The sequence below is a fragment of the Gobio gobio genome, assembly GCF_949357685.1.
Source record: "Gobio gobio genome assembly, chromosome: 5".
NCBI lineage: Eukaryota > Metazoa > Chordata > Actinopteri > Cypriniformes > Gobionidae > Gobio > Gobio gobio.
The window spans coordinates 37,483,352-37,508,192 of record NC_137101.1 but is presented as its reverse complement, the minus strand read 5'-3'; the positions used below and the strand labels follow the sequence as shown (position 1 = coordinate 37,508,192).

The 24,841-nt window shown below is 41.3% G+C and overlaps 2 protein-coding genes across 3 annotated transcripts in view; both read left to right on the top strand.

Moving 5' to 3' along the window:
* Positions 1-2,741: 2,741 nt before the first annotated feature.
* LOC307127025 (uncharacterized protein) lies at positions 2,742-8,957 on the top strand. Its single transcript, XM_079817959.1, has 3 exons — positions 2,742-2,856; positions 3,337-3,552; positions 7,001-8,957. Exons 2-3 carry the CDS (start codon positions 3,381-3,383, stop codon positions 7,939-7,941), a joined length of 1,113 nt encoding a protein of 370 aa, XP_079674085.1. The 5' UTR covers positions 2,742-2,856; positions 3,337-3,380; the 3' UTR covers positions 7,942-8,957.
* An 11,731-nt stretch (positions 8,958-20,688) lies between these two features.
* The window catches only part of LOC307126451 (uncharacterized protein), a 13,922-nt gene continuing 9,769 nt past the window's right edge, over positions 20,689-24,841 (top strand). The window contains exons 1-3 of one of the 2 annotated variants that reach the window (XM_079816962.1): positions 20,689-20,769; positions 21,183-21,515; positions 22,002-22,071. In XM_079816962.1, coding sequence (XP_079673088.1) covers positions 22,008-22,071 — 64 coding nt within the window. In that variant the 5' untranslated portion in view covers positions 20,689-20,769; positions 21,183-21,515; positions 22,002-22,007. The remainder of the gene's footprint in view (positions 20,770-21,182; positions 21,516-22,001; positions 22,072-24,841) is intronic. The other variant, XM_079816961.1, reaches the window with a different exon arrangement.

Genomic DNA, 24,841 nt, shown 5'->3' with positions numbered 1-24,841 from the left:
TTATAAATACTGAGGTTTCGGACATACTACTCCATTCACGTACTGTTTTCTCCTACTATATATTAGGTATGTAGGCATATTCGGACGCAATTTAAGTACACGCGCGTCCGAATCTCGCGAGAATTAGTTCATCCGCCCGGAAATTCTCGCCTACTCTTTTATGAATACTGAGGATTCGGACATACTATTCGCTCGCCTACTGCTTTTTACATACTATATAATAGGGAAGTATGCGGTTTCGAACGCAGCCTAACTCTTTTTTATTCACAAGTATGTGGTTTCAGACGCAAGCAGAGTCATTGGTTCTTTGATTGTCCACAGGTGTTCCTTGTTTTGCTCTCTTAAAGCACTCCAGTATTTAAGCCTACAAATCAAGCTATTTAAAGCCTATGCTACTATAGAGAGTACATGTTTAATAAAGCTTTAATGGAAATGTTTTGGCTGCAAACCATTTCAATAAAAAGAAAGGATAGTAATGCTTTGAAAGGGAACTTTATTTGTAACATCCAAAAGGATAAGCTTTACACAATACAAGTAGCCTGTTTATATCAGTTTAAACAGTAAAACAAAAATCCATGCGTGATTTGTGCAATGAAATGAAATGCATACACAAATGAAATTGTTACATAAATGCAGTAGTACAACAAATCAAATATTTTCATTTGTTTTCAGTGTTGACTATTTTAATGTTGTTGCTTGTGGTCCAAATTGTTATTTTGGCAGATGTGTGCACAGATATTACATTTGATTCGTAATATGCGTCACATCTGTTACACATCACTCTGGTACATGATAAAGGCATATCTGGGAGACGGTGTTTCAATGGGCAAAGGTGAAGGATTTTAACATTTGTGCCAATTACTTCTGCTATAATGCGTTCTGATGTGGTCTCTTCTACTGGACATGCGGTGTCAGTGCAGACTACTGTAGAAACTTGTGTGTCATTTGTTGTGGAAAGAAATTTCTTACCCTGGAATGTTCTGAATGAAACGCTAGTCAAATCATACCAGGAGCCAATTTCAATTGTATGTTGCAGTCCCCACATGGTGAGCTCAATCATTCCGGTTTGATCTGGAATGTTCTCTTTTCAAGGAAAGTGTCATTTTGAAGGACATTGTGCCCTTCACTTTTAAACTCGATTGCTTTTGCTTGCATGTTCATCTGCAGGGGAAAAAAATGTTTTGTAAAAGCATTTTATTGCAAAATTGTGAAATGCACTAAAGACTCAATTAAATTGTCACAGTCAGAGGTACAACTTAGCAGATAAATGAAGTAAAAATAGGAGGACATGCATTGCAAATAAGTTACTTGCAAAGACTTTTAGATGGGATAAATGTTACAAGGTTAAAATAAAATAAACTTAACTTTTAGTGCTTTTGAGTACTTACGATACTCCAATTCCATTTCAAGAACCTGTGACACCGTCCTTCTGCTGGGAGGTGAAGATGACGAGTAGTCAATGGAAGGCAAACAAGAGATTTTGGACTTGTGTATGGACAAGATGGCTTTTTCCTCCATATTCATGTGCTGGTTGCAAGACCACATCAGTCAGCTGTACAGCACATCTGAAATATGAGAGTTATATAAGATTGAACAAAACAATTCGTGTTTTTGATTCGTGTTCAAAAGCTACATGTTGAAGAAATTAGTTACTGACAAATAAAGACTTTACATGTCTTTCTCCACAGTCTGAAAATGACTGTGGAGGTCAAGCTTGGAAACCATGAGCTTTGATATTTTGTGCTGCTCCTGCAGAATTCCCTCAAAGTATGGTCTCTTCATCCCTTGACGCAATGGAGTGATACTATGTGTGTATCTGGTCACACATTGATTCAGGTCTTTCTTTTAAAAACTTGCCATTTCTACATGAAATAATTGACAAATACATTGCAAGTCTAATTTAGCAAACAGTAATTCAAAACAGGTTTATATTTTACACAGTTATGCTCCAACATAAAGAATGTATTTGAAGAATAAAAAATACCACATTCACTTCAATGTAAATCACAGCTGATAAGCATTGAATCCACAGCGCACAGAAAACTGAGCCAGTTGAAGTAGCATATTTAAATGTCTTAATTGATAAGATAAAAAATTATTTAATTAATCAACATATTTAAATAGTCATATTAATTAAAACACCTGATTTTGTGATTCAATGATTTTGAGGGGTGTCCCAATACTTTTGGCAATTTGGTTTATGTGAATGTGACGACTGAGTTAATGTAATCTGAATTTCAAGCACCTGAAGCTGCAAATGCAAGAAGCACTAACCTTCCAATGCCGCAGCCAGTGTGTAAAGTGTTCCCAAGTAAAGGAAAAAGGGGGAGAAGAAAAAAAGATTTCATTTATTTCATTAAAGATCTGGAAATACTTTGAATACTTTGAGACTGTGAATAATTTTATTTAGACTGAACTATGTATTTTAATATTATTTTCTTATCGAATTACATTTATATTTCGACTGATTCTTGGAAGATCATATATTTTTCAGGTATTTTTAGACTAATGAATTTTATATGCCTATATTTTAATATTAGAAAAAACAACCCAACTCTTATATTCACTTCAACACTTGCATTCTTTATAAACAATTTTTTTAATACATTTGTGCATTTTAAAATTGGGATATAAATACTTTTTGCACCCAAAACGTGTGCTCTTTTATTATTAGTTTTTAATTTTCCCATCGCATCATAGACAACAATAATTTAAATAGGCATTTCACCAAGGCTACGTACAGGACTTTTATTTTAGTGTGGCTATAGGACGTAACAAGAGGGCGCGCTCTCCTGCCTCTGTTGTGATTTTTTTTGTTTTGTTTTACGGTCTATGGTTGTGATTCGGCTGGGGAAGGTTTGTCATTTTAAACGTTTTAATGTATTTAAATCAATGCAAGCCATCCAGACAATTTTGTAGTTGTTACGTAAAATGCATAAATTCTTATTGAAAGTAACATTTTAATGATATGTAAAGTGAACGCGCATCCATACACGAGTAACTGAACATATGCGTCTCATTTCGCTCCCTATATCGTGGATCAGTTTATCATAAACACGAATTCGGTAACTGGCAAGTAGTGATGAGAGAAACGGACCTTTTAAAACCCCCGAGTCAATTGAATCAAATGTTTAGCGAAATGAATCATTGACTCGAATGACGAGACTGGTCAAAACAGAGAACATAAACATGTAATGACAACTTTTAACAAACCAATTTATGAAAGTATTTAGGATATTCAAGTCAGCAAATACCACATGTAAATCCTAAATGCCTGAATGTTAAGTGTATGTATAGTTTGTGCTCTTTTATTAACATATTTTTTTCAAAACACAGAAAAACGGAGGCACTATTGTAAATAGTGTCACACTATTATAAAAATGGCGTTTATTAAAGAGGAGAGTGAAGACAAGAAGATTGAAGAAACATTCAGAGTGAAACATAAAGATACTGAGACACAAACAAAGAAGATGTTTATTAAAGAGGAGAGTGAAGACCTGAAGATTGAAGAAACATTCAGAGTGAAACAAGAAGATACTGAGACACAAACAGGTTGGTTTCATTCTCAAAGCTGAACTCAGTCATTTGATCTTTTATTAAAATGTCCACCTCTACAGAAATGCATGATATTTTTGAAGATTGAGTTTATAACATTAAAAACAATGAAACAAGGAAAACCATTAGGCTATTTTTTAATCACTTAATTATGCGATATAAACAAAACATGTATGTTACAGTAACTAAAATCCAGAGGATCAAAACAGTTTACAAAAATAATCATAATAATAATATTATCATAATAAATACATCAAAATACCTGAGCATAAATAGCAGTAAATTTTACATGACTCAAATCATAAACAAGTCGGCCTTTTTTTTTCTTCTTCTCATCTCAAAAGTGCTTGCTGTATCAAACCAGTGTCTTATAAAAAATAAATAAAAAAGTAACAATATACAGCCAGTAAAAAGTCATATAAAAAACACTAGCCTGCTAACAAAATAATAAAACATTTCACCTGTTTACACAGCTTGATGGAGTTGCTGCATGTTGTCTACATTTACTCTTCATTTACAAGGTTTGGTGAGCAAATAAAACAGCTTGTAATTTTATAAAAAGCTAACATAATATGTTTAAAACGGTTTAAATCTTTGTTAGTGACACAAAGAGTTCAAATCAAAGACAGACTGAGAACTAAAGAAAACGTCTGTCGTGACTTTAGCTTCTTCGATCAAGCTCAGTTGTAAATTTACCATCACAAGTTAATCAAGGATGATAGTTCCTTCTCCTGAACTCCATGTAGCAGCACAATATTTGTCAGGTTATGCATGTATATTAATTAAATATGTGAATAATTAACCATTGGTCTTCCATAGTATCATATGTTTGTAGATCATAGCCACACATAGACATGTGCCGGTAAACGGTAATACGATATACCGCAATAATGAACAGGCACAATATTGTTATCGTGGGCACTTCAAAATACCGTGAATAATTATTTATTACGAATTATTCAGATTTTTAGAATGAATTTTAAGAATACTTTACCCATCAACCGTTTAAAATGAAAAACACGTCAAAGAGGAACGCGCACTGATGTAAATAGACCGTGAATGAGCCGAGCACATGGCGGAACAAGGTGCTGAAGTGCACATTCATTCTTTGACAGCAGAGGGCGCTGACGGAACAGCAGAAATGCAGCCGTTTCCCCAGTAATCACATAACCTAATACATAATACTTAAAGACTTAAGGCTATTCATTTTCAAACTTGCATTTTATATTTTAATCTGGGCTAAATTACATGCCCTAGATATTGTTTGAATATGTTCTTACTGTTGTTCAATCACACACTTTACAAGGCTCCAGTATTTAACATTAGTTCCTTCATTAACAAACTGACAATGAAAAATACTTCTAAAGCATGTATTAACCTTAGTTAAATGTACATTTCAGCATACCTATTGTTCTTTATAATTCTTTTGCACTTTAATCTGTTTTAAATATTTGTTTACTTTATACATTTTTGTGTATTGCTTTATTGTATTTAAATATTTGGTTCTTTTGTTATAAGAAAGTGATTTAACCTGTTATAGTATGACAACATTTTTTTGCAACTTATTTAAATATCGTGATAATACCGTATACCGTGATAAAAGCTTCAGCAATTAATCGCAACATGAAAATTTGATACCGGCACATGCCTAGCCACACATAGCACCTCACTACCATTGTGGACTTGTGTATTCTCTGGTTTAATTATCTTGTTATAAAACACATTACAATACAAATGCACAAAAAACTGCTATAGCCTAATAACCAAAAATACTGTAATTATATCCCATTACTCTTTTATACATTTAATACATGTCTACGTTAATATTATAAAATTCAATATGTACAGTTGTGCCCAAGTTTACATACACCCTGCAGAATCTGCAAAATGTAAATAATTTTAACAAAATAAGAGGGATCATACAAAAGGCATGTTATTTTTTTATTTAGTTACGTAAAAGAAGTTTACATAGTCCACAAGACACACACAAAAAAAGCTGCATTTATTTTTTTAAAAACCAAACATTTATATACCCTTGATTCTTAATACTGGGTGTCGTTATCTGGATGAGCCATGACTGTTTTTGTTTTTGTTTTGTGATGGTTGGTCCTGCAAATTCGTCAGTTTTCTAGCATCTTTTGCATATTTGAACCCTTTCCAGCTGTGACCGTATGATTTTGAGATCCATCCAAAAATGTATATTTAAACAAAATAAGAAACAATTGGACATCTTCATCCTGTTCAAAAGTTTTCAGAAAAAGTTAGGAAATAGTGGAAACAAACACAACACAGCTACAAACTAAAAGTCAACATCGCAATGAACAGGACATGCATAAACACAAAAACCTTACCTAATCATTTCCTTTCTGGGGGATCCTGAATGACCTAATAATTCCAGCAAGATTCTGATGTGTGTGTGTGTGCGTGTGCGTGCAATGGACACATTACTATCCCATGAGGACACAGAAGAGGATTTGTGAAAGGCAGTGTAGCGACACAACTGACGCTGGTTGCTCACATGATGACACCATGTTAAATGTAGTATGTCCATTACATTCTTACTACACACATTCATACTATATAGAACTTTTTTTTCTTTCGGATTGCAAAGTAATTATTCAAAAGTACCTGCTGTCAGGAAGGCTTTTCCAGACTTTAGGAGCCAGACAGGAAATTCATCTACCTCAGGAGTGCCCAATCCTACTAAAATCTTCCTCCCTGTAAAGTTCAGTTCCAACCCTGATCAAACTCAACTGAACCTAATAAAGCTAAGCTAAGGATTAGGCCTACAGACAGATGTGTTTGATCAGGGTACAAGGCAAGTGTCAAGCGCTCTACAGGCGGCTATACTAGACTTGCCTACTAGAGTCGTGACAGTTGACAGAATTGTCACTTGTACCATTGGGCCAGTGTTGCAGCGTCACTAAAGTTTAGCATTTGCATGACTGTTTAAGTCTTACCAATTTAAACATTCAAGCGATTTTTAAACTGTTCAGTACTCACTCGCTCACTGAGAGATGGCTTTCTTTAGGCACATAAAACTGCCCCAACAGCTCACAAATAACAAAACTGAGTGGATTATAGTGGCACTTTAGCGGTCAAAACACAAAATGATGTCTCAACTCCGGTCTTGGTGAACATCCTCGTAAACACAGTCGGTTGTCTGAAATAAACATTTGAGAAAGAAAACGATTGAAATCAAGCTTCCTTATGTTTTGTTAACTCTTAAGGAACAAAATTACCTCATTGTGAAAACACAAATACAACGAGTGAGCATGCATTAAGGTGAGAAAAATGCAAATAAATGAAAAAAGACAAAAAAAAATGCCCCCCAACTCCCCAAAACTAAACATTTGAGAGTACACTATTTTTCTACTAGGAATGTGGTCGGGAACCCCTGTATTAAACTCAGGTTAACTTGTATTTCTCTCTTTTTTTGCCTTAGACCTGATGCAGCTGAAAGAAGCGAGTGAAGTACTGAATGAAATGGAAGAGAATGATCAGTTTGCGAAACATTGTGATTTCATAGCTGGAGAAAAACCTTTTAGTTGCTCACGGATTAAAAAGGGTTCCTCACGAAAAAGATGTAAAAATACAGAATCTAAAAGTCATTCCACCTGCCAACAGTGTGGAAAGAGTTTTGATCAACATGGATACCTTAAAATCCACATGAGAATTCACACTGGAGAGAAGCCTTACTCCTGCCAACAGTGTGGAAAAAGTTTCACCCAAAAAGGAAGCCTTGTAATCCACATGAAAATTCACACTGGAGAGAAGCCTTTCACTTGCAAACTGTGTGGGAAAAGTTTTACTCAAAATGGAAGCCTTGTAATCCACATGAAAATTCACACTGGAGAGAACCCTTTCACCTGTCAACATTGTGGCAAAAAATTCATTCGAAAAGGATGTCTTAAAAGCCACATAAGACTTCACACTGGAGAGAAGCCTTACACCTGCAAACTGTGTGAAAAGAGTTTTACACACAGACAAACCCTTGATTCCCACATGAGAATTCACACTGGAGAGTGCTTGTACACCTGCAGACTGTGTGAGAAAAGCTTCTCGCGAAAAGACAGTCTTAAGAATCACATGAGAATTCACACGGGAGAAAAGCCGTTCGTATGTGCCCAGTGTGGAAATAGTTTCAAACGTAAAGAAACGCTTAATTCCCACAAGAGAATTCACACTGGAGAGAAGCCTTACACCTGCAAACTGTGTGGGAAGGGCTTCACACAAAAAGGAAATCTTACGACCCACATGAGAAGTCACACAGGAGAGAAGCCATTTGTATGTGGTCAATGTGGAAAAAGTTTCAGAATTAAAGTAAACCTTAATTTACACATGAGGATTCACTCGAGAACTGTTGTAAATGTCATTAGTGTTTAATTTTCATTAAAAATACATTTTAAAATATGTATCTGTGTGGAATTAAGGTAATGTTCATACTGCAACTGAATGTTGGCTAAATAATCCACCTTCATGAATACTTATTTTATTTGCATTGTTATATTCTTTTTAGTTTGACGTTAGGCTTTTTATTTTCTTTCTTTTTTCTATAGTCAAATATTGGAACAATTTCAAGTGTGTGGAATCGTCACTCCATTCTGTATATTGACCCCTCAAAATCAAAATACTAGTTTTGCTATGAAATGCCACAATAGGGCTATGTTCATTATTTCATTTAGTGAGAGATTGCACAGGTAATCAGAAATTGTCAATCTGAACATGATTATGGCTACTGTTTGGACTTTTTGGTTTCAGGGCTAAAGTTGCCCATCCCTGATTTACACAATGCATATGGCAGCTTAAAAATGAGCCAATGTCTCACAAACTCAAAGTTTAATGTATTAATAAATGTTGAAATTAATATTACAGTTTTTTCCAATTGCTAACACACTAAAATTACATGGACAGCACAATTATTTAAACTGACACACAGAGAGCAAAACCTCTTCTCAAGTCTTCAAAAGTCTAAACACATTTTCTGCTTTACACACATTTTGCAATTCAAAATGGCACTTTTTAAATGCACTGAACACGGTTCTTTGCATAAGACACAACAATCTGACATAAAGTCACATGTTTGCCATTTCAAAACACTGGCATTCAAAATGACACTACATGAGCTAATTGGCCAATACATGTGCCACCTGGCCAAACACCTCAATCAGGATGTAAGCACTATAAAAAGACCACAGGTGAGCACTTTTTTTTTTTTTTACAACAACAATGGAAGATGTTGCAGAGAGAGGGAGAGGAAGAGGGAGGACGAGAATGAGAGGGGGAGGAAGAGTGAGAGGTAGAGGTAGAGCAGCTAGAGGATCATATGTTCATATGCAGCATATGTTGCACTGACTTGTTTACCGTAGTGAAAAAATAAAATAAAAAAATGTTTCAACAGCATGTGTGTGTATCTGGTACTATTTATTTTCTAATAATCAGAGTAAGGTCTTAATCGCAGTATGATGTTTACATGACGAGCAGAACTCTTCACTCCAGTTTACATGCAATTTTCATTATTCTGATTATTCACTAATAAGTATGGTTATTTCACGCTCAGATAGGCATTCAAGTAGGCATGTTAATTCATAATAATTCAGAGAATTAATTCAACCAATGTCAATGGCCAAGTGCCCAACTAAAGGGCTTCAACAACCTTTGTACATGTGCCATATGAAAGAGTAAAGCCAAACTTGCTTGTAATAAGTGAATATGTGACCCGTGCTGGCAAAATGAGTTGCAACGAGCAAATTTTCTCCATTAAAAAAACCTTCAAAATGATGTATGATATTTTTTTAATTGGACAAACAAATGACTGAGCTACACCTGTTTGAAGTCGATAGAGTCAGCAAAGTCAATTTTGAGAAAAATCGAGTTAAAGTTTTCTGAAGGTTCCAAAACAAACAACCATACCAAACCCCCCTGGTAATAACACCAAATTTGGCACACACCAAGTCAACACCAAATATCTATAGGAAAAATATATATCTATAACTATGTCTACATTTTAATATTAGGAAGAAAAAAACACTCACAGACTTTTGTTTCAATACTGACATGTAATGTATGAATGTTTTATGAACTCTTATCAAGTGTTTATCACATTATTCACTATTTGCCTTTTAATACAATTAATGGTATTGCTGTTTTTTCACTCTAAACATTACAGTTTTTAGACAAAATCTCACATTCTTTCAATAGCAGTTAATATTTTGTAACAGTGGTGGTGGCTGCCCTTAAATTAAATACATTTCTCTTTTATGCAAACTTCAGACGCCAGAAATTCAAAAATGAACCCCGGATAGCAAAGAAAACCACTGATTATACAAAAAACGTCTCAGGTTACGTATGTAACCTCTGTTCCCTGAGAACAGGGAACGAGCACTGCGTCTAGCTGACGCTACGGGGAACACCCTCGGCGTGACTGGTGTCTGAAGCTACTATCGAATCACGGCAAAGTCTTTGACCGACGTCAGCCCATGACGTCATCATCATGCGACCCCGAAGTATATAAGGGCGCTGTGCCAACACCGATACATCTCTTTCGTCTGAAGGGACTGTATGGCAGATAGGCCCTAAAGCATGGCAACGAGACGCAGCGCTCGTTCCCTGTTCTCAGGGAACAGAGGTTACATACGTAACCTGAGACGTTCCCTTTTGAAAGGGAACTCTCGCTGCGTCTAGCTGACGCTACGGGGAACGATATACCAACGCCGCCATGCTGAGGGGAGTGTCTGCCTATTGGCAGTGACAACTGTCAACACAAGTAATTCCACTGAAAAACCTGAGCGACTCCCCCTCAGGTCACACTGGGCTGACAGCGACAGCACTCCCTACGGTCATAGCCCAAGCTATGCAACTAAACGGAACCCTAACGCACTGCGTGGGGTTCTATCTAGACTGCTCAAAGGCCCGGGACCACTACTTCGCCAGAAGGGGTCCCTTTAAAGGAATGTGGCTAGGGGACCCGAAGGAGCCCCAGCCAGTCACTGCTCAGGAAATCAATTAACCCTGAGTGCCACCAGGGAGGCCTGACCTGGTGCCCTAAGTGTTTTGGACACTTCGGTTTAGCCAACCCTGTCTGTTCAAAAACAGAGCCTCTGGATGGTGCCCAGGGGGCATCCAAACTAAGGGACTGAAACCTGGCAGTCCTACTTAGCCCGGAACTCAGAGACGGGTTATCCTAGAGAGCAATACTCAGCGTAGCGCTTTACAACCCTTGCTAGCGAGGGGAGTCTGCCTGCTCAAATCAAGGATCTACCAGGTGCTTGTGTTTCAAAGCAGTAGGGAGGCCGGAAAGGCCTACGGACTGATCTAACAGGGAGGCCTCACGAGAGGCCTACGACCGTCTGACCAGGCTCAGGCGGCTGAGTGCTCATAGACGACCCTCATTGAGGGGAGCAGCTGAACCTGCCTGGCGGGTAACCTCCAGCTGTAGGCCCAACTACCACAAGTTCTAACAAAGAGAACTGGTAACCAAGAAGTGCCTAACTTGGGAACTTCGCCTTCAAGGAGGCCCCGTGGGCCTACTACCTGATAGCGGGTTTTCCAGGGAGGCCTATAGAGGCCTACTATATAACAGCACGCCCTGCTGGCAACCCGAGCATCCTGGCTCGGGAATCCACCCTCAGGGAGGCCTAGTGAGGCCTACTACCTGACAGCAATATATGCCAATTTTCAGAGCGTTCAAGCTCACCTCCAAGGAGGCCTAGAGAGGCCTACCACCTGCCAGCGAAGCATGCTTACTGCTGAGGTTACGTCTAGGGAGGTCCCGTGGGCCACCTGATAACAGCCGCAGCTGTCTGTCAAGGTAACTGGAAAACTGAACTTGTTTTCCCAAGGAGGCCTAATGGAGGCCTACTACCTGACAATCAAGCTACGCAGGCTAGCCGAGCATCCTGTTCCAGGAACTCGCCCTCAAGGGAGGCCTATTGAGGCCTACTACCTGATAATCAGCCTTTAGGGAGGCCTGGAGAGGCCTGCTACCTGTTCGCGCCTCGTGCTAACTGTTTCTCAAGTGACTGGGTGCCAGGAACGCCTTAGGGAGGCCTGATGAGGCCTACTACCTGCCTCTGGGTAAACCCGGTGCGGGCCTACTGTCAGATAGCAATTTATGCTACTGGTCCAGTGACCAAAGCCTGGGAACTCACCTTCAGGGAGGCCTAGTAAGGCCTTCCACCTGATAACCTGCTAGGCAGCATACCCGTGCGCCGGTGCTCGCTTATGGAGAGGCCTGGTTAAGGCTTTCCAATTAACAACAGGCCTTCAGGGAGGCCTGATGAGGCCTACAACCTGCTAACCGGCAGGCTAGTTGTCCCGATGTGAACATCGGTACTTACCTCCAGTGAGGCCCGGTTCGAGGCCTTCCAACTGATAATGCGCCTTGTTCAAGAGGCCTACTGAGGCCTACAATTGACAGCCGACCTTCAGGAGGGCGTAATGGCCCTTTTTTACCTGATAGCCAGCCAGGCTATTTTTTCCTGATGCCCCGCATCGAAACTTGCCGTCCCAGGAGGCCTGGTGAGGCCTACCTGATAGCAAGTCATGCTAGCTGCCCGGGAAACTACTCCGGAAGCGCACCCTCAAAAAGAAGCCTGATGAGGCCTTCTATCTGATCGCAAGCATACTAGGGAGGCCTAGTGAGGCTTACCACCTACTAGCACCAACTCAACCGTGCTAACCGTCAAGCGACTGAGACTCAGAGCACTCCTCCAGCGAGGCCTAACTTTAGAGGCCTGCCAACTGGGAACAAACATTTGCACAAAGTGAGAGTAACATTAGACCCTAGGGCTCGTCTCCATGGAGGCCTGCTGAGGCCTACCACCTGATAGCCCGTCAGGCTAGCCATACCGATGCCACCCATCTGCCCTGGCCCTCAAGGAGGCCTAATGAGGCCTACTACCTGATAGCAAGCCCCGCTAGCTCCCCGAGTACCTGACTCAGGAACGCGATTCCAGGGAGGCCTGGTGAGGCCTACCACCTGGTAGCAAGCTCACCCTGACTGCTACGAAAACCTTGACAGTTAGACCACAGGCTGACTAATAGCTACCCATTGCCCTGCTATGGGGACCCGTTCCCAGGGAGGCTTGTAAAGCCTACAAGCTGTACGAGTCTTGCAATAGACGAGAAGTAACTGCCAGAAAGAAAAGCTGGCTGCTACTTAAACCAACGACTCTCAAAGAGAGGAGGCTAACATATGCAGGGATGGTACAACAGGCACAGATTCACGTAGTGAACAGCCAAAGGTGACGGTGCCTCAGCAACGCGCCTCCGTCATCCACATCCCAACTGACGTCACAGCGCTCAGTCTCTCTAAAAACACACTCTAACAGAGACAAACTAATCCAACCTGCAGTGGCTTAGGGACACCAAAGACACATAGTAACCCTAAGCGGTAGACAAACACTCCATTCTCCCAGAAGGGTGTGCTACCGCTTAGTAATCCGCAAACATTTCAAAGAAAAGAGCGGCGGCCTACACACCACTCTCAATATGAGAGGAGGCCCTCCTCTGATAACCATGCGCGGTGGCCTACCTAGCGCCATCTTGACCGCCCAGGGAATGCCAACACACGCTCACCTACACAGCCCAGAGCCTGGCGCTGTGCCAAGCCACTTACTACAGGGGAACTACAGTTCTCTCTGGCATAAATACCCAAACTCTATACAGGAACCAGGGGTCTGTAAGAAATACATATTTTAGTGTTATACACAAAAATGACCACTCTCACCTGCGGCACGTCGAGCGAAGACTCACTGTGCAGTTCTCACCGCCATGTTCTACCGCCCTTGCATGCCTGAAACCGGCGTTCTCACTGAGCAAGTCCGGGCGGGCCGTCAGAACATAGTTCTACTCATCATGGGCCCGCCTCAGGCCTGATGTAAGAAGCGCCTGGGAAAAAGTCATTAAAAGACATTAAAAAGGAAAAAGGAGAGGGCTAGGATGTAACCGCCCTCAAGGGAAGTGATCCATCACCAACGCCGAGCGCGTTTGTCCTGGATCACCTCCCTCAGGTTCTTTTTCCCGCGGGACTACTCCACGGAGGGGGGGCACGAGAGGAGACGCTAACCCTCTGGTTCTGCCTACGGCCCTCAGACTGTGAAGGACCAGGTCCCGCCTGCCTGGGTGGGGGTGCGGATCTCAGCGGTATGCACGTTCTAAATGCCGCTGAGCGCGCCTTCGCCTCCCTGAACTTTCCAACCACCGCCTCTACGGAGGTGCCGAAAAGTTCAGTCGGCGAAACCGGCGAATCGATGAGAAAGCCCTTCTCTTTCTCCCCGATATCGGCCAGGCTCAGCCACAGGTGCCTCTCCGTAACCACCATAGCCGCCATTGAGCGGCCAATAGCAGCAGCAGTCTGCTTGGTGGCCCAGAGAGCCAGGTCTGTGGTGCGGCGCAGCTCAGCAACCGCCTCAGGGGACAGCCCGGCCCCCTGGTCGAGATCCTCCAGCAGGTCCGCCTGGTACGCCTGAAACACCGCCATCGTGTGCAGGGTCGCACCAGCCTGACCTGCTGCCGCGTCCGCCCTGCTATTTAACCGCGAGGTCGTTTTCAGCGGTTTGGATGCCTGCCCAGAAACAAGATAGTTCGCGAACGTCTCGTCTATGGGAGGCATCGACTCATACCTCGCTGATGTCGGTGAATGCGGGCAGACAACGGGTTCTTTCATGACGCCCGGACCCCAGTATGCAGGTCCGGGAGGAATGGAAGGCTCGTCTGGGGTGCTGGCCTATGACTGGGGAGAAATCAATCGTCGAGCCTTCCACGAGCGACTTCTCCCCCAGCGCGCCGCCAGGGCAGCCTCAGCCTGTCCGTGGCGCGCTCCATAGCGTCCAGCAGCTCGGCGTACGCGGGACAGGGTGGCTGAGAGGGTCCAGGCTGGTCCTGGTCGCTGTTACCATCCTCCTCAGCCATCTCCTGCCCGTCCCGAAGAGCACCCACTGCAGAGCTCGGCGGAGAACTCTCGTTCTCCACGTCGACCTGCAGGTCGCTCTCGTCAGCCGCCAGACCGTCTGAGAGAACCACACCCTTCTCCAGATGATCAGCGAGCTCCATCTGGGAGCCCCACGATGTGCGCCGCCGCTCCACCTCAGCGCGAGCGGGACTCCCATCGGCAGCCCCAGATGTTGTGCCCTCTTCCCTCGGGAAAAGGGCCAGACGAGAACGGAGCGTTTTCACGGGAAAACGCTCACAGTTTGCACAGGCAGCTCCCTCAAGAACTGCCCGTGCATGCTCTTCGCCCAAGCAAAAAACGCACAGAGTGTGTGTGTCTTCCGGTGTCAGAAACCTCTGACACGGGTCGGCACACTTCCTAAAGCACTGCTTTTTCTTCTCTGTGCGTTTCATTCTCTCTATTTCTCTTACCAGATCCGCAGATACCGCTTCAAACAGACAGTCCCTGAAGACGAAAGAGATGTATCTGTGTTGGCACAGCGCCCTTATATACTTCCTGGTCGCATGATGATGACTTCATGGGCTGACGTCGGTCAAAGACTTTGCCGTGATTCGATAGTAGCTTCAGACACCAGTCACGCCGAGGGCGTTCCCTGTAGCGTCAGCTAGACGCAGCGAGAGTTCCCTTTCGAAAGGGAACTAAGATTACCAAAGCTTCAATTTCAATGGAATTGATTTCTTTGTCCATAGATATATTCAAAAAGGGTACTTGTTTAAATAAAAATAATAAAATAAAAAACACTAAATAAAAAGTATATCTTTATAGATCATAAGGTAACAAGTTCAATAATCACAGTTCACAAATGACGCTACAGGCAAAATCCCAGCTGATAGGAGTCAACTGTAACTGGGCGTCCACACTGGCAGATTTGTGTGTCCACATACACACCAAACTTTACATAAAACAAAGGAAGAGAAAAAAACATTATTGAATTAAATGATATTTTGTGGTTTAAAAACAGAACATGCAAACTTAATCTTAAACGATAATGCATTATACTTAAAACAATCAAAAACACGTATAAGCAATAAACCAATGTGCGGATGTGAATAGAATGCGTGTGTGTTTGATAATGTGTGAATGAGTGTAGTGTGAGATTGCACGTCGGCACCAAGCCTGTATTAGCCTGACAAGCCAGACCCACATCAAGATGATGGGTCTGGAAACTCACCATTGACAGGGCTCAATCCGAGGGGCGGGATAAACGGTTGTCTTTCAAATTCCCTCTGCAGGCAATTGGATAGCGCCATGAGCGCCACAACCAACCAGAGTGAAGAAGGTGAAGCCGAGCTAACGTTAGTTGATAGACTTTCGCCGTATCCGGTAGGCAAAACTTTGAACATATCTTCTATTATTAAGAATGACTTCAGTGCCGTTCTTTTCTCAAAGAAAAGCTTAACTCCAAGTCTTCCAGAGTCACGGCCAAAGCCGATTCAAAAGACAGCTGTTCACCAGCTGCTTTGTTTATGAGCAGCACGCAGAACCTCCGCAACTCTGCCGTGACGTGTCGTCATTAAGTTAAGCCCGCCCACCGACTCTACACACGCTGTGATTGGCCTGACTAGAGTTTGGTTTCTCCAGCTCTCAGGTCTACCGAGAGTTTGCTAGACTACACTCGCGCCAAAATACATTTTTTTCCGGCCCAAGGCACGTCTAGATTTCTAGGCTAAGCCTGTAGCACTCTTCTCAGAAACTGAAGCCTCCGCGCCTCGATCGCTAAGATTGACGGCTTCTCTGAGTGAAGTTGTCACTGAGGCACTAACAGACTTTTCTCAGGATTTTTGGGAGGAGATTGCAGCTTTCATTTCTACATTTCCATAACTGTTTATTTCACACCAACATGAATTGTTCTGCATCTGTGAGAGTGTGGGCGGGCTTTTGATAATCGCGCCTTTACTTCCTGCTCTCTACTGGGCAACTCCGGTCCCGAGATCACAACTGCGCAGACTCTGTCCCAAGATGTCAGCGCTGTGTGCGGGCCTACGAAAGCTTCAACTCTGGTCAGCGGAAGTCAATGAAGTTGCATCGTCCGTATTTTTTTACGGTCTATGGTTGGCACACTGACCAGTTTTTTGGAGTACGGAATCGACAGGCGGTCTTTGAAGTGCGTCGCTAGGGAATCGGCAGATTCCACAGCTGAGTCCCAAAGTGAAGGGCGCGCACTTCGAAGGCCGCATTTGAAGTGCAATTGCGTCACAGCGGCACTACGAAGAGTGTCCCAATGTGAAGGCTGCACCCTCTGAAGGCCGCATTTGAAGTGCGATTGCGTCACAGCGGCACTACGAAGGGTGTCCCAATGTGAAAGCTGCACCTCTGAAGGCCACATTTAGTGCGATTGCGTCACAGCGGCGTGACGAAGGCTGCCGCAAGTCGAAAGCGACTTCAAAATGCACCCTCCGTTTCTCAGGCAAAGGAAGGGTACAGCAGATGGAACCTTCCCACAACTTCGCAGCCTACCCTATCCCAGAATTCATAGCACACTGGTGACTACAGGATTTGACTGGTCCGCATTCCCGCTGCACTCGATCAGATTTCTTGCGGCGTGGGATTAAATTTCCCAGTGAAAGACGAGAGGTCGGCAAGTCTAGCCTGGATACTATTGAACACAACCGCGCAACCGCTTGAACTTGAAGTAAACAAAAGGTTTAGTGCATTTGCACAGTTCCCTGCCCTGAGCAACCTGGCAAAACTTTAATTTCCCAATTTTAACTTGCATAAATGTTATTTATTTCTCAACCATTCTCTCAAGAAGAGGAATCAGTCCATTTTCTCCCTTTTCGCTCTTTCTTTATTTTTTATTTTATCTTATTTTTTCGGCACTTTCTTTAAATAAAAATTAAATCTGCGCGGGGCTGTTTTTTCATCCCGCTCCCGCTCCCGCTATATGATCTATTCCGCACCGCACCCTCCCGCTCGCGCTTCAAATTCACTCCGTGCTCACGCGCTATAAATAATTTTATTCCCGACCCGACCGATCCAGCTAAATTTAGATTTCGTTTCCAGGATCTCTCTTTTAAATTTCCCCAACAGAAAGAGAGAGACTGAGGATAACAAAAGTAATAGGCTATGTTGGCCATGCAATCATTTATTTATTTTTCTCATCATACTGTCAACACCATAGCTATAAAATGTCACTGACAAAAATAGGCTAAATCAAATGCGACATCTGTCACTCAAAACTATAAGTCAAAATGCAAAAAAACCAAAACTGCTGACATTACTAGCTGTAGCTACTGCAAAATAAAGTATTTTATATGAATGAATAAATGTCGCTCACTGACGGCGGTCCAGTAGGCTACCGAAAGTCTCCTCCAAAGGTGTAAAGTCGTGGCCGGGATGCACTGAACAATTTCTCTATATTATTCTTTTTTTTTTTTTATGCAAGTTATTGTAACATGGATCCACTGGAGGCAAGTTGCTGAACCCATGTGCAGTTCTTTATTTATAATAAACAGAACTTAAAACAAAGACTTGGCTTAACTTGGCAAAACATAAAACAAAGTCATGGCATGGCTAAACAAAAACTCACCAACAGCAGGTTACAACAATCAATACTTGACAAAGACACATGGCAAACATGAGGGCTTAAATACACACACAGACTAATGACAAGACAAGTGACACCTGTGAACAGTGATGAGACAATGAACCAATGACATGACAACACATGAGGGCATGGGAATCACGTGACAAGACCAGGAAGTGCATGACAAGACTGTGAACATGACAAACTCAAACATAACCATGAACATAAACTGAAAACAGAACCAAGAACAATGAACAATGAACCATCACCAAAACACCCTGTGACAGTTATTTGTAAATGAAACAAAGTAATTGCTGTCTATTGTTCATTTTCGTTAACTTGAAATGTGTATAGGCTAAATAAAAGAGAAGTGGTTGTTATAATTTGTACATTAAACAAATTCATATATGTTGAATATTCTTGTCATGTAAATTAAAATGTGTAAATAAAAATAAATTGGTCTATACATTACTTAAAGAAGGCTACTTTTTCATAGGCCTACAATATAACTTAAGTTTAACATCAGAAACAACAGAAATTTAAACTAACAACTAAAACAGAAGAACACATGTACACTTTAATTGAGCTTAGCAGGAGACGCTGTTGGAGCTGGACCGGGATGGGGAATAATGCACAATAGAGACCAGGCCTGTGCCAGCGGGACATCATCTTCATCTGGGATGAGTTCATATTTCCACAGTCCGCAGGTTTGCGGGCCTGAATCGGTCGACGGCTGCCAAGTACAATGCATCCGAGATGATGCGAGTTGAATAAAAATAAGTACTTAAATAAAGACTTGGACGTAAATGTATAAATGTTTAAAATATATTGTTACAGTTACATTTAACATAAGGCTACAGATTTACGTGCTTATGGTCTGCGTTGCATGCTTTGAAGCATGTCAAAATCCAATAAAACAAAATTAAAAAAAACCTTTTCTGCTCCATTTCTCTTTTTAAAATCTCCTCGCGAACGTCCGCTGTCAATTGTCTCAAGTCAAGTCAACTTTATTTATATAGCGCTTTTAACAATGTAGATGTTTCAAAGCAGCTTTACAGTGTTAAACAGGAAAATAATGCAGCATAATTTTATTCAGCTGTATAGCCATTCTGGAAAGTAGTATTAAAATGACAGTGTGGGCTTTAGATCAATAATTCGATCAGTAATTTAGTTTAAATGGTTAATTTAGTTTATTATTTAGATGTATTTCGATGTTTAGTTGAAAAATTTAATGTCCCAAACTGAGCACGCCAAGCCAGAGGCAACAGTGGCAAGGAAACCAAAACCCCATCAGGTGACCTAATGGAGAAAAATAAACCTTGGGAGAAACCAGGCTCAGTCGGGGTGCCAGTTCTCCTCTGGCCAATTAACAAACAGCGTATTATTATTATTATTCTGGCAGTTTTACAGCTCGGAGGTCATAATAGATCAGAATATTCGAGGGACCGGGGGCAACATGCTGGAGACGGGTTTATTGAGGATGATGTTGATTAAATAATTATTAAAGTGCAATATTCGAATGATCGGAGGCAACACGCTGGAGACGGGTTTATTGAGGATGACATATCGATTTAAGTATTATTTAATTGTAATATTCGAACAATCTGAGTCAACACGCCGGAGACGGGTTTATTGAGATGCTGTGTCGATGAGACAGTTGCAGGGGGAGTCTAATCACGGTCTCTCAGACACTTCGGGGTTCTGTGTTGGTCTTCTCTGGTCGCAGGTCCACCATCTGAACTGGATACGCCCCGGATCCGGCTGACTGCAGTAATCCTCGGGATAAAACAGAGAGACTATCATTAGCGTAGATGCCATTCTTCTGATGATGTAACGAGTACATCAGGTGTTATGGGAAGTGTTCCCGGTTCCGGCTGACCTAGTTAATGCAGCCTAACAATCATTTCATTGAAAAAGTGTTTTATGTGTATGCCACAGTAAAGAGATGTGTTTTTAGTCTAGATTTAAACTGACAGAGTGTGTCTGCTTCCCGAACAGAAGACTGTTCCAGAGTTTAGGTGCTAAATAGGAAAAGGATCGACCGCCTGCAGTTGATTTGGATATTCTCTGCATTATCAACTGGCCAGAACAGGGCAAGTTTGTTTTAGCCTATTTTCATTTTGGGCCTAAGGTTTTGGGCATTTGGCACGTTGTTGGCTGTGGAGGGTTACTAATGTCATTGCTTTATTGCTTTTTTTATTTTTCTTTGATTTAAATCATTTTGGTAATGCGTCGTATAGGTCTTAAATTTCAATCTTTATGGTCTTAAAATGTCTTAAAAAGGTCTTTAATTTGACTTTCTGAAACCTGCAAGAACCCTTTTTACTATATATTCCATGCATGTTCGCCACTTTAGCACATGAGCAGGGCTTTTACTTTGGTGTGGTATTATGACATCATAAGTCTGAGACTGAAAGAAGGGTTTTAATTCAAAATCTAGCAAAAATAAAAACGCAGTTTATATTAGGAGGTAATTAATAATTATCTATAAATCTATAAAACTAAATAATTCAGGAAATTAATTTTATAATTGTATTTTTCCAATATCTTAAAGTAACTACTTTGTGGGAGAGGATATAAAAAGGGAGGAAATATGTAACTTTGATCCATACCACTGGGTGGCGGTAATACACCGTTTTGTTGTTTGTCAACCACCAGTAAAAATCTATAGAAGAAGACGACATCATAAGTCTGCGACCTGCTCTTGCATCTGTTGTGATTCAGCTGAAGAAAGGTTTGTCTTTTAAAACATTTAAGGTATTTAAATCAATATAAACCGTTCAATCAATTTTGTTGCGTTTTTACAAGCTATGCAAAATTAATTGTTTAGACATGCTAAAACACTGTAAATGCAACAAGAAAACAAACGTGTAATGACAACTTTTACACACCAACGGCTAATATTTAATTCTGTACAATACTGCATATAATATGCAATCATTAAATAATATAAATATTAATTTAATATTAATTATCTGTACAGTTTGTTTTCTTTTGTTCCTTTGTAGCAGTAGTTTAATGCTTTGGGTAATTAGGTTATTTAAGTCCATTAACTCTGACTCTCTTACCAGTGACTGATACTGAACTAGAGCTGATTGAGAGACACAATTTATTTTTCTTTCTGTTTATAATTCTCATTTTAAAAAGGACAGAGTGTTTAAACACACAGAAAAACACCTGGTGAGGTGACTGAGATCCACGTGACATGTACTATTATAAAGATGCCATTTATTAAAGAGGAGAGTGAAGACATGAAGATTGAAGAAACATTCAATGTGAAACAAGAAGATACTGAGACACAAACAAAGATGCTGTTTATTAAAGAGGAGAGTCAAGGCCTGAAGATTGAAGAAGTATTCAGTCTGAAACAAGAAGATACTGAGACACAAACAAAGATGGCGTTTATTAAAGAGGAGAGTCAAGATCTGAAGATTGAAGAAACTTTCAGTGTTAAACAAGAAGATACTGAGGAACACACAGGTTGGTTTTTATTCTCAAAGCTAACTTAGTCTTTGATATTTATTAAAATGTCAAGCTTTACAGAAATGAATGATATTTTTGAAGAATGTCATACGAGTGTCCTAATTAAAGTGGTTTTAAAGCGGGTCCCTCATCTGCCCTACGAAACAAAAAGGCAGTAACTGCATTTTTGGTCAAAAATTAGTTATCATTTTCATGACATTCAAGGCATCCTTTGTTATGTGACAAAACATCTCATCTCAAATGTGTCGTTTTGGAGAAAAATGGTAGTCGTTTGTACAGTAACTGCAATAAGCCCTAGTGAAACAAAGCATGAGTACAGTAACATCCATTACTGTATTATGTTTTACCTAACAAAAAATAACCGTGATGTTGCGCAGTGAAGTTACTGTTTCCATGGTGAACACACACAGCTGATTTCGCGGCATCCTCACGGGACGGTTTTAACATTTGCGATTTCACCCTTCTAACTTCACACAAATTTAGTTTGAGATGGCACAAAGCCGGGGAAAGAAGATGGTCGAACTGGCGTTGAAAAGAAAATACCCGGAGAATGGTAAGTAACAGTGACAGATTAAACATTTAGAGGTTAGGCTATCACCATATAAACACCTGTCAGCCGCCAGGGCAGGACTTCCTCTCAGAGGTCCATTCAGATAGCATTATACTAATTGACAGGCGTTTTTTTTTATTTTTTATAAATAGCTTTGCTTACCTGCCCCGATCCTCCCTGCTCCTAGCTGTAACTTTATCCTCTGTAACTTCACATCATCGCCGATGCCATGTCATTTTGTTGTTCATGTCACAAAGTTATAATCCAACCAGCGGTGGAAAAATATTCAATAACTAGCAAAAGCACTCAGAGGGCACTAACCTCTGTCAAGGTAGCCTAATTATAGGTCACTGAGGCAATACAAATTCCAAATGTCCCGGATCACCACCAAAATGTAGTCATCTGGGGCCTCATTTATAAACGTTGCGTACGCCGCTCTCTACGCAATAATTGGTATTTATAAAAAGCAAACTTGACGGGAAAATTTGCGGTCCTTCACGCAAGCTCTGACCCAGGCGTACGCACAAAAACGGGTGAAATGAGAAATGGCGACATTGTCGGCAGATGGAAGAAACAAGTGAAAGCGTGTGAAACTGTAGACCGTTGTGTAAAAGAAATGGCAATACTGCCTCTCATAAATAACATGAAGACTTCACAAAGCAAGTCTTAATTAACAGCCTACACGAACACCCGTTTGATCGATCTGCAGTGTAAAACAAACAAAATCAAACGAAAATTATAACACATATTTGCAAAAAGAAAAGTGAAATATGTTCTGCAATAATATTGCATGTTATGCAATTTATCCTCATAAATCATATGGTAAACAGAACGAAATAATGTACAAAACTGATAATCTCGTCAATGTGTCCGTCTGGCGGAGCAGATATAGATGCAATTAGATAGACAGACAGACAGAGATGGATGGATGGATGGATGGATAGATTGTCCACTGGGGAAAGTTGTTTTCATAGTAAAATTTCTTAATCAGCTACGGAATCTTGGTATTTATGCATATGCCTTTCGTTTTATTTTTGATAAAATAACGTATGAACTATGTCTCAACCAGAAAGCTGCAAGACATTACATTTGCACTGAACTATTTCCCATTTCCACGTAGATTTTAACTGACATCTGTAGCTTGTCAGATGCAATTAAATGGATGGAAATAATAAAATGCCCCATCACAATGCGTAATGACGCACAATGGCTGATCTTAGAAGATGTGGCAAATGGAAGGATTCGTAGTGAACGCATCTTCAGACAGCAAGAAGAATTGCTGGCAAACGAGGACACACTCTGGCGAAGGAGCGGTAGACGCTTTTTTGCCTCGACTTTGATGTCCGACCATTTCTTTTTTATTTCGGCCATGGTCCGAGGTTGTGAGGCTACAGCATTTACGGCGTCTGCAATCTTTTGCCACTCAAGTGCCTTTTTGGCATTAGTAATGCCCACACTGTGCCCTCCAAAACAACATTTTTCTCCTATTTTCCACCTCGCCAACAATAACTTCTACTTCACATTGAGTGAAGTTACGTTTTTTTTTAATTTCCTCTCTGTGTTTGCCATGATTTCGCAATTGATGAATATTAACTTGTGGGCGTTTCACAGACTATTTATGGGCAACTATGGGCGTGACATGAAGCCGCAAAAGCTGCGCTACATTTAGAATTGATTGTGATTTATTAAGGGAAAACTGCGTAGGATGTGCGTGCGCACGGTTTTATAAATCTGAATATTTCTGTGCGTACGCACGTCCTATGTTTCCTCCGTACGCCACTTCTGACGCAAATCCTACGCAAAGTTTTATAAAGGAGGCCCCTGTTCCTTGTCCTAATACCCAATGTTGTCTGAAAATGTCATCCAAAAGATAACCTTTGGGCGGAGGTAAAACTTCTAAAGGCATCAGGCTATCCCATAACATTTAAGCAGCCAGCGTGATCTTCTTCGATCTTCTTCGCTCTTATTAGACTACATGAACGGCGTCTTCTTTTTTCATAGGCTAATCATTCACGCCGTTGTTGTCCAGCAGGAGAATATAACTGTCCATTAAACACAGCTATCGGTGTAACAGTTATTCTTTAACGTGACAGGTGTCTGTTCAACTTAAAACACACTCTCTTCGCAGCCGCTGTTTGAAGACTATGTCCGCTGTTTAGAGAAGTTGCAAGTTGTGAGCAAAACTGACATCTTTCTCTTTACTGTAATCATCCATGCTTTCAACAAAAACAAACTTCTGCAGAGCGAGTCGGCAGGTATTTACGCCCTGGGAGATGACCTACACCGAAAGACGATCATGGATGTTTTACTCCGTTACCCCAATGCCAACCAAAAGAACAACAACTGGCCCAGAAAGTCGCCGTGGCGGCTCATTCATCTACCGGCTGCAAAACCAGAAAGGAGAGCCAAGACAGGTTTGTAAAATGTTTTTCCTGTCATCATTGGGCTACCACCCTAACAATGACAGTCTAGTCATTTCCATGATGGGGAAGTCGAACACCAGGTCACTGGTTCCATCCAAGGACCAGAGAGGGAGGCAGGCTGCAGTCAACAAGATGGACGTGAAGACCCTTGATGACCACATTGAGTCCTTCCATCCTTGTGTGAGCCATTAAAGACGGGAGCATGCCCCAAATCGACGGTACCTGCCAAGTGATATCACAATAAAGATGATGCATTCAGACAACCTGGATAAAGGAAACGCCTGCTCCTATGAAGGATAAAGGAGGGGAAAAAAATCAGCTTTACCAAACTTGGGGAGGAGCAATGTGAG

What these genes read in the sequence shown, in the direction of transcription:
- LOC307127025 (XM_079817959.1), top strand. Translation starts at nt 3,381, where the DNA reads ATGGCGTTTATTAAAGAGGAGAGTGAAGACAAGAAGATTGAAGAAACA. An exon ending in AGATACTGAGACACAAACAG is followed by an intron (nt 3,553 to 7,000) that starts GTTGGTTTCATT and finishes TTTTTGCCTTAG; the next exon opens with ACCTGATGCAGCTGAAAGAA.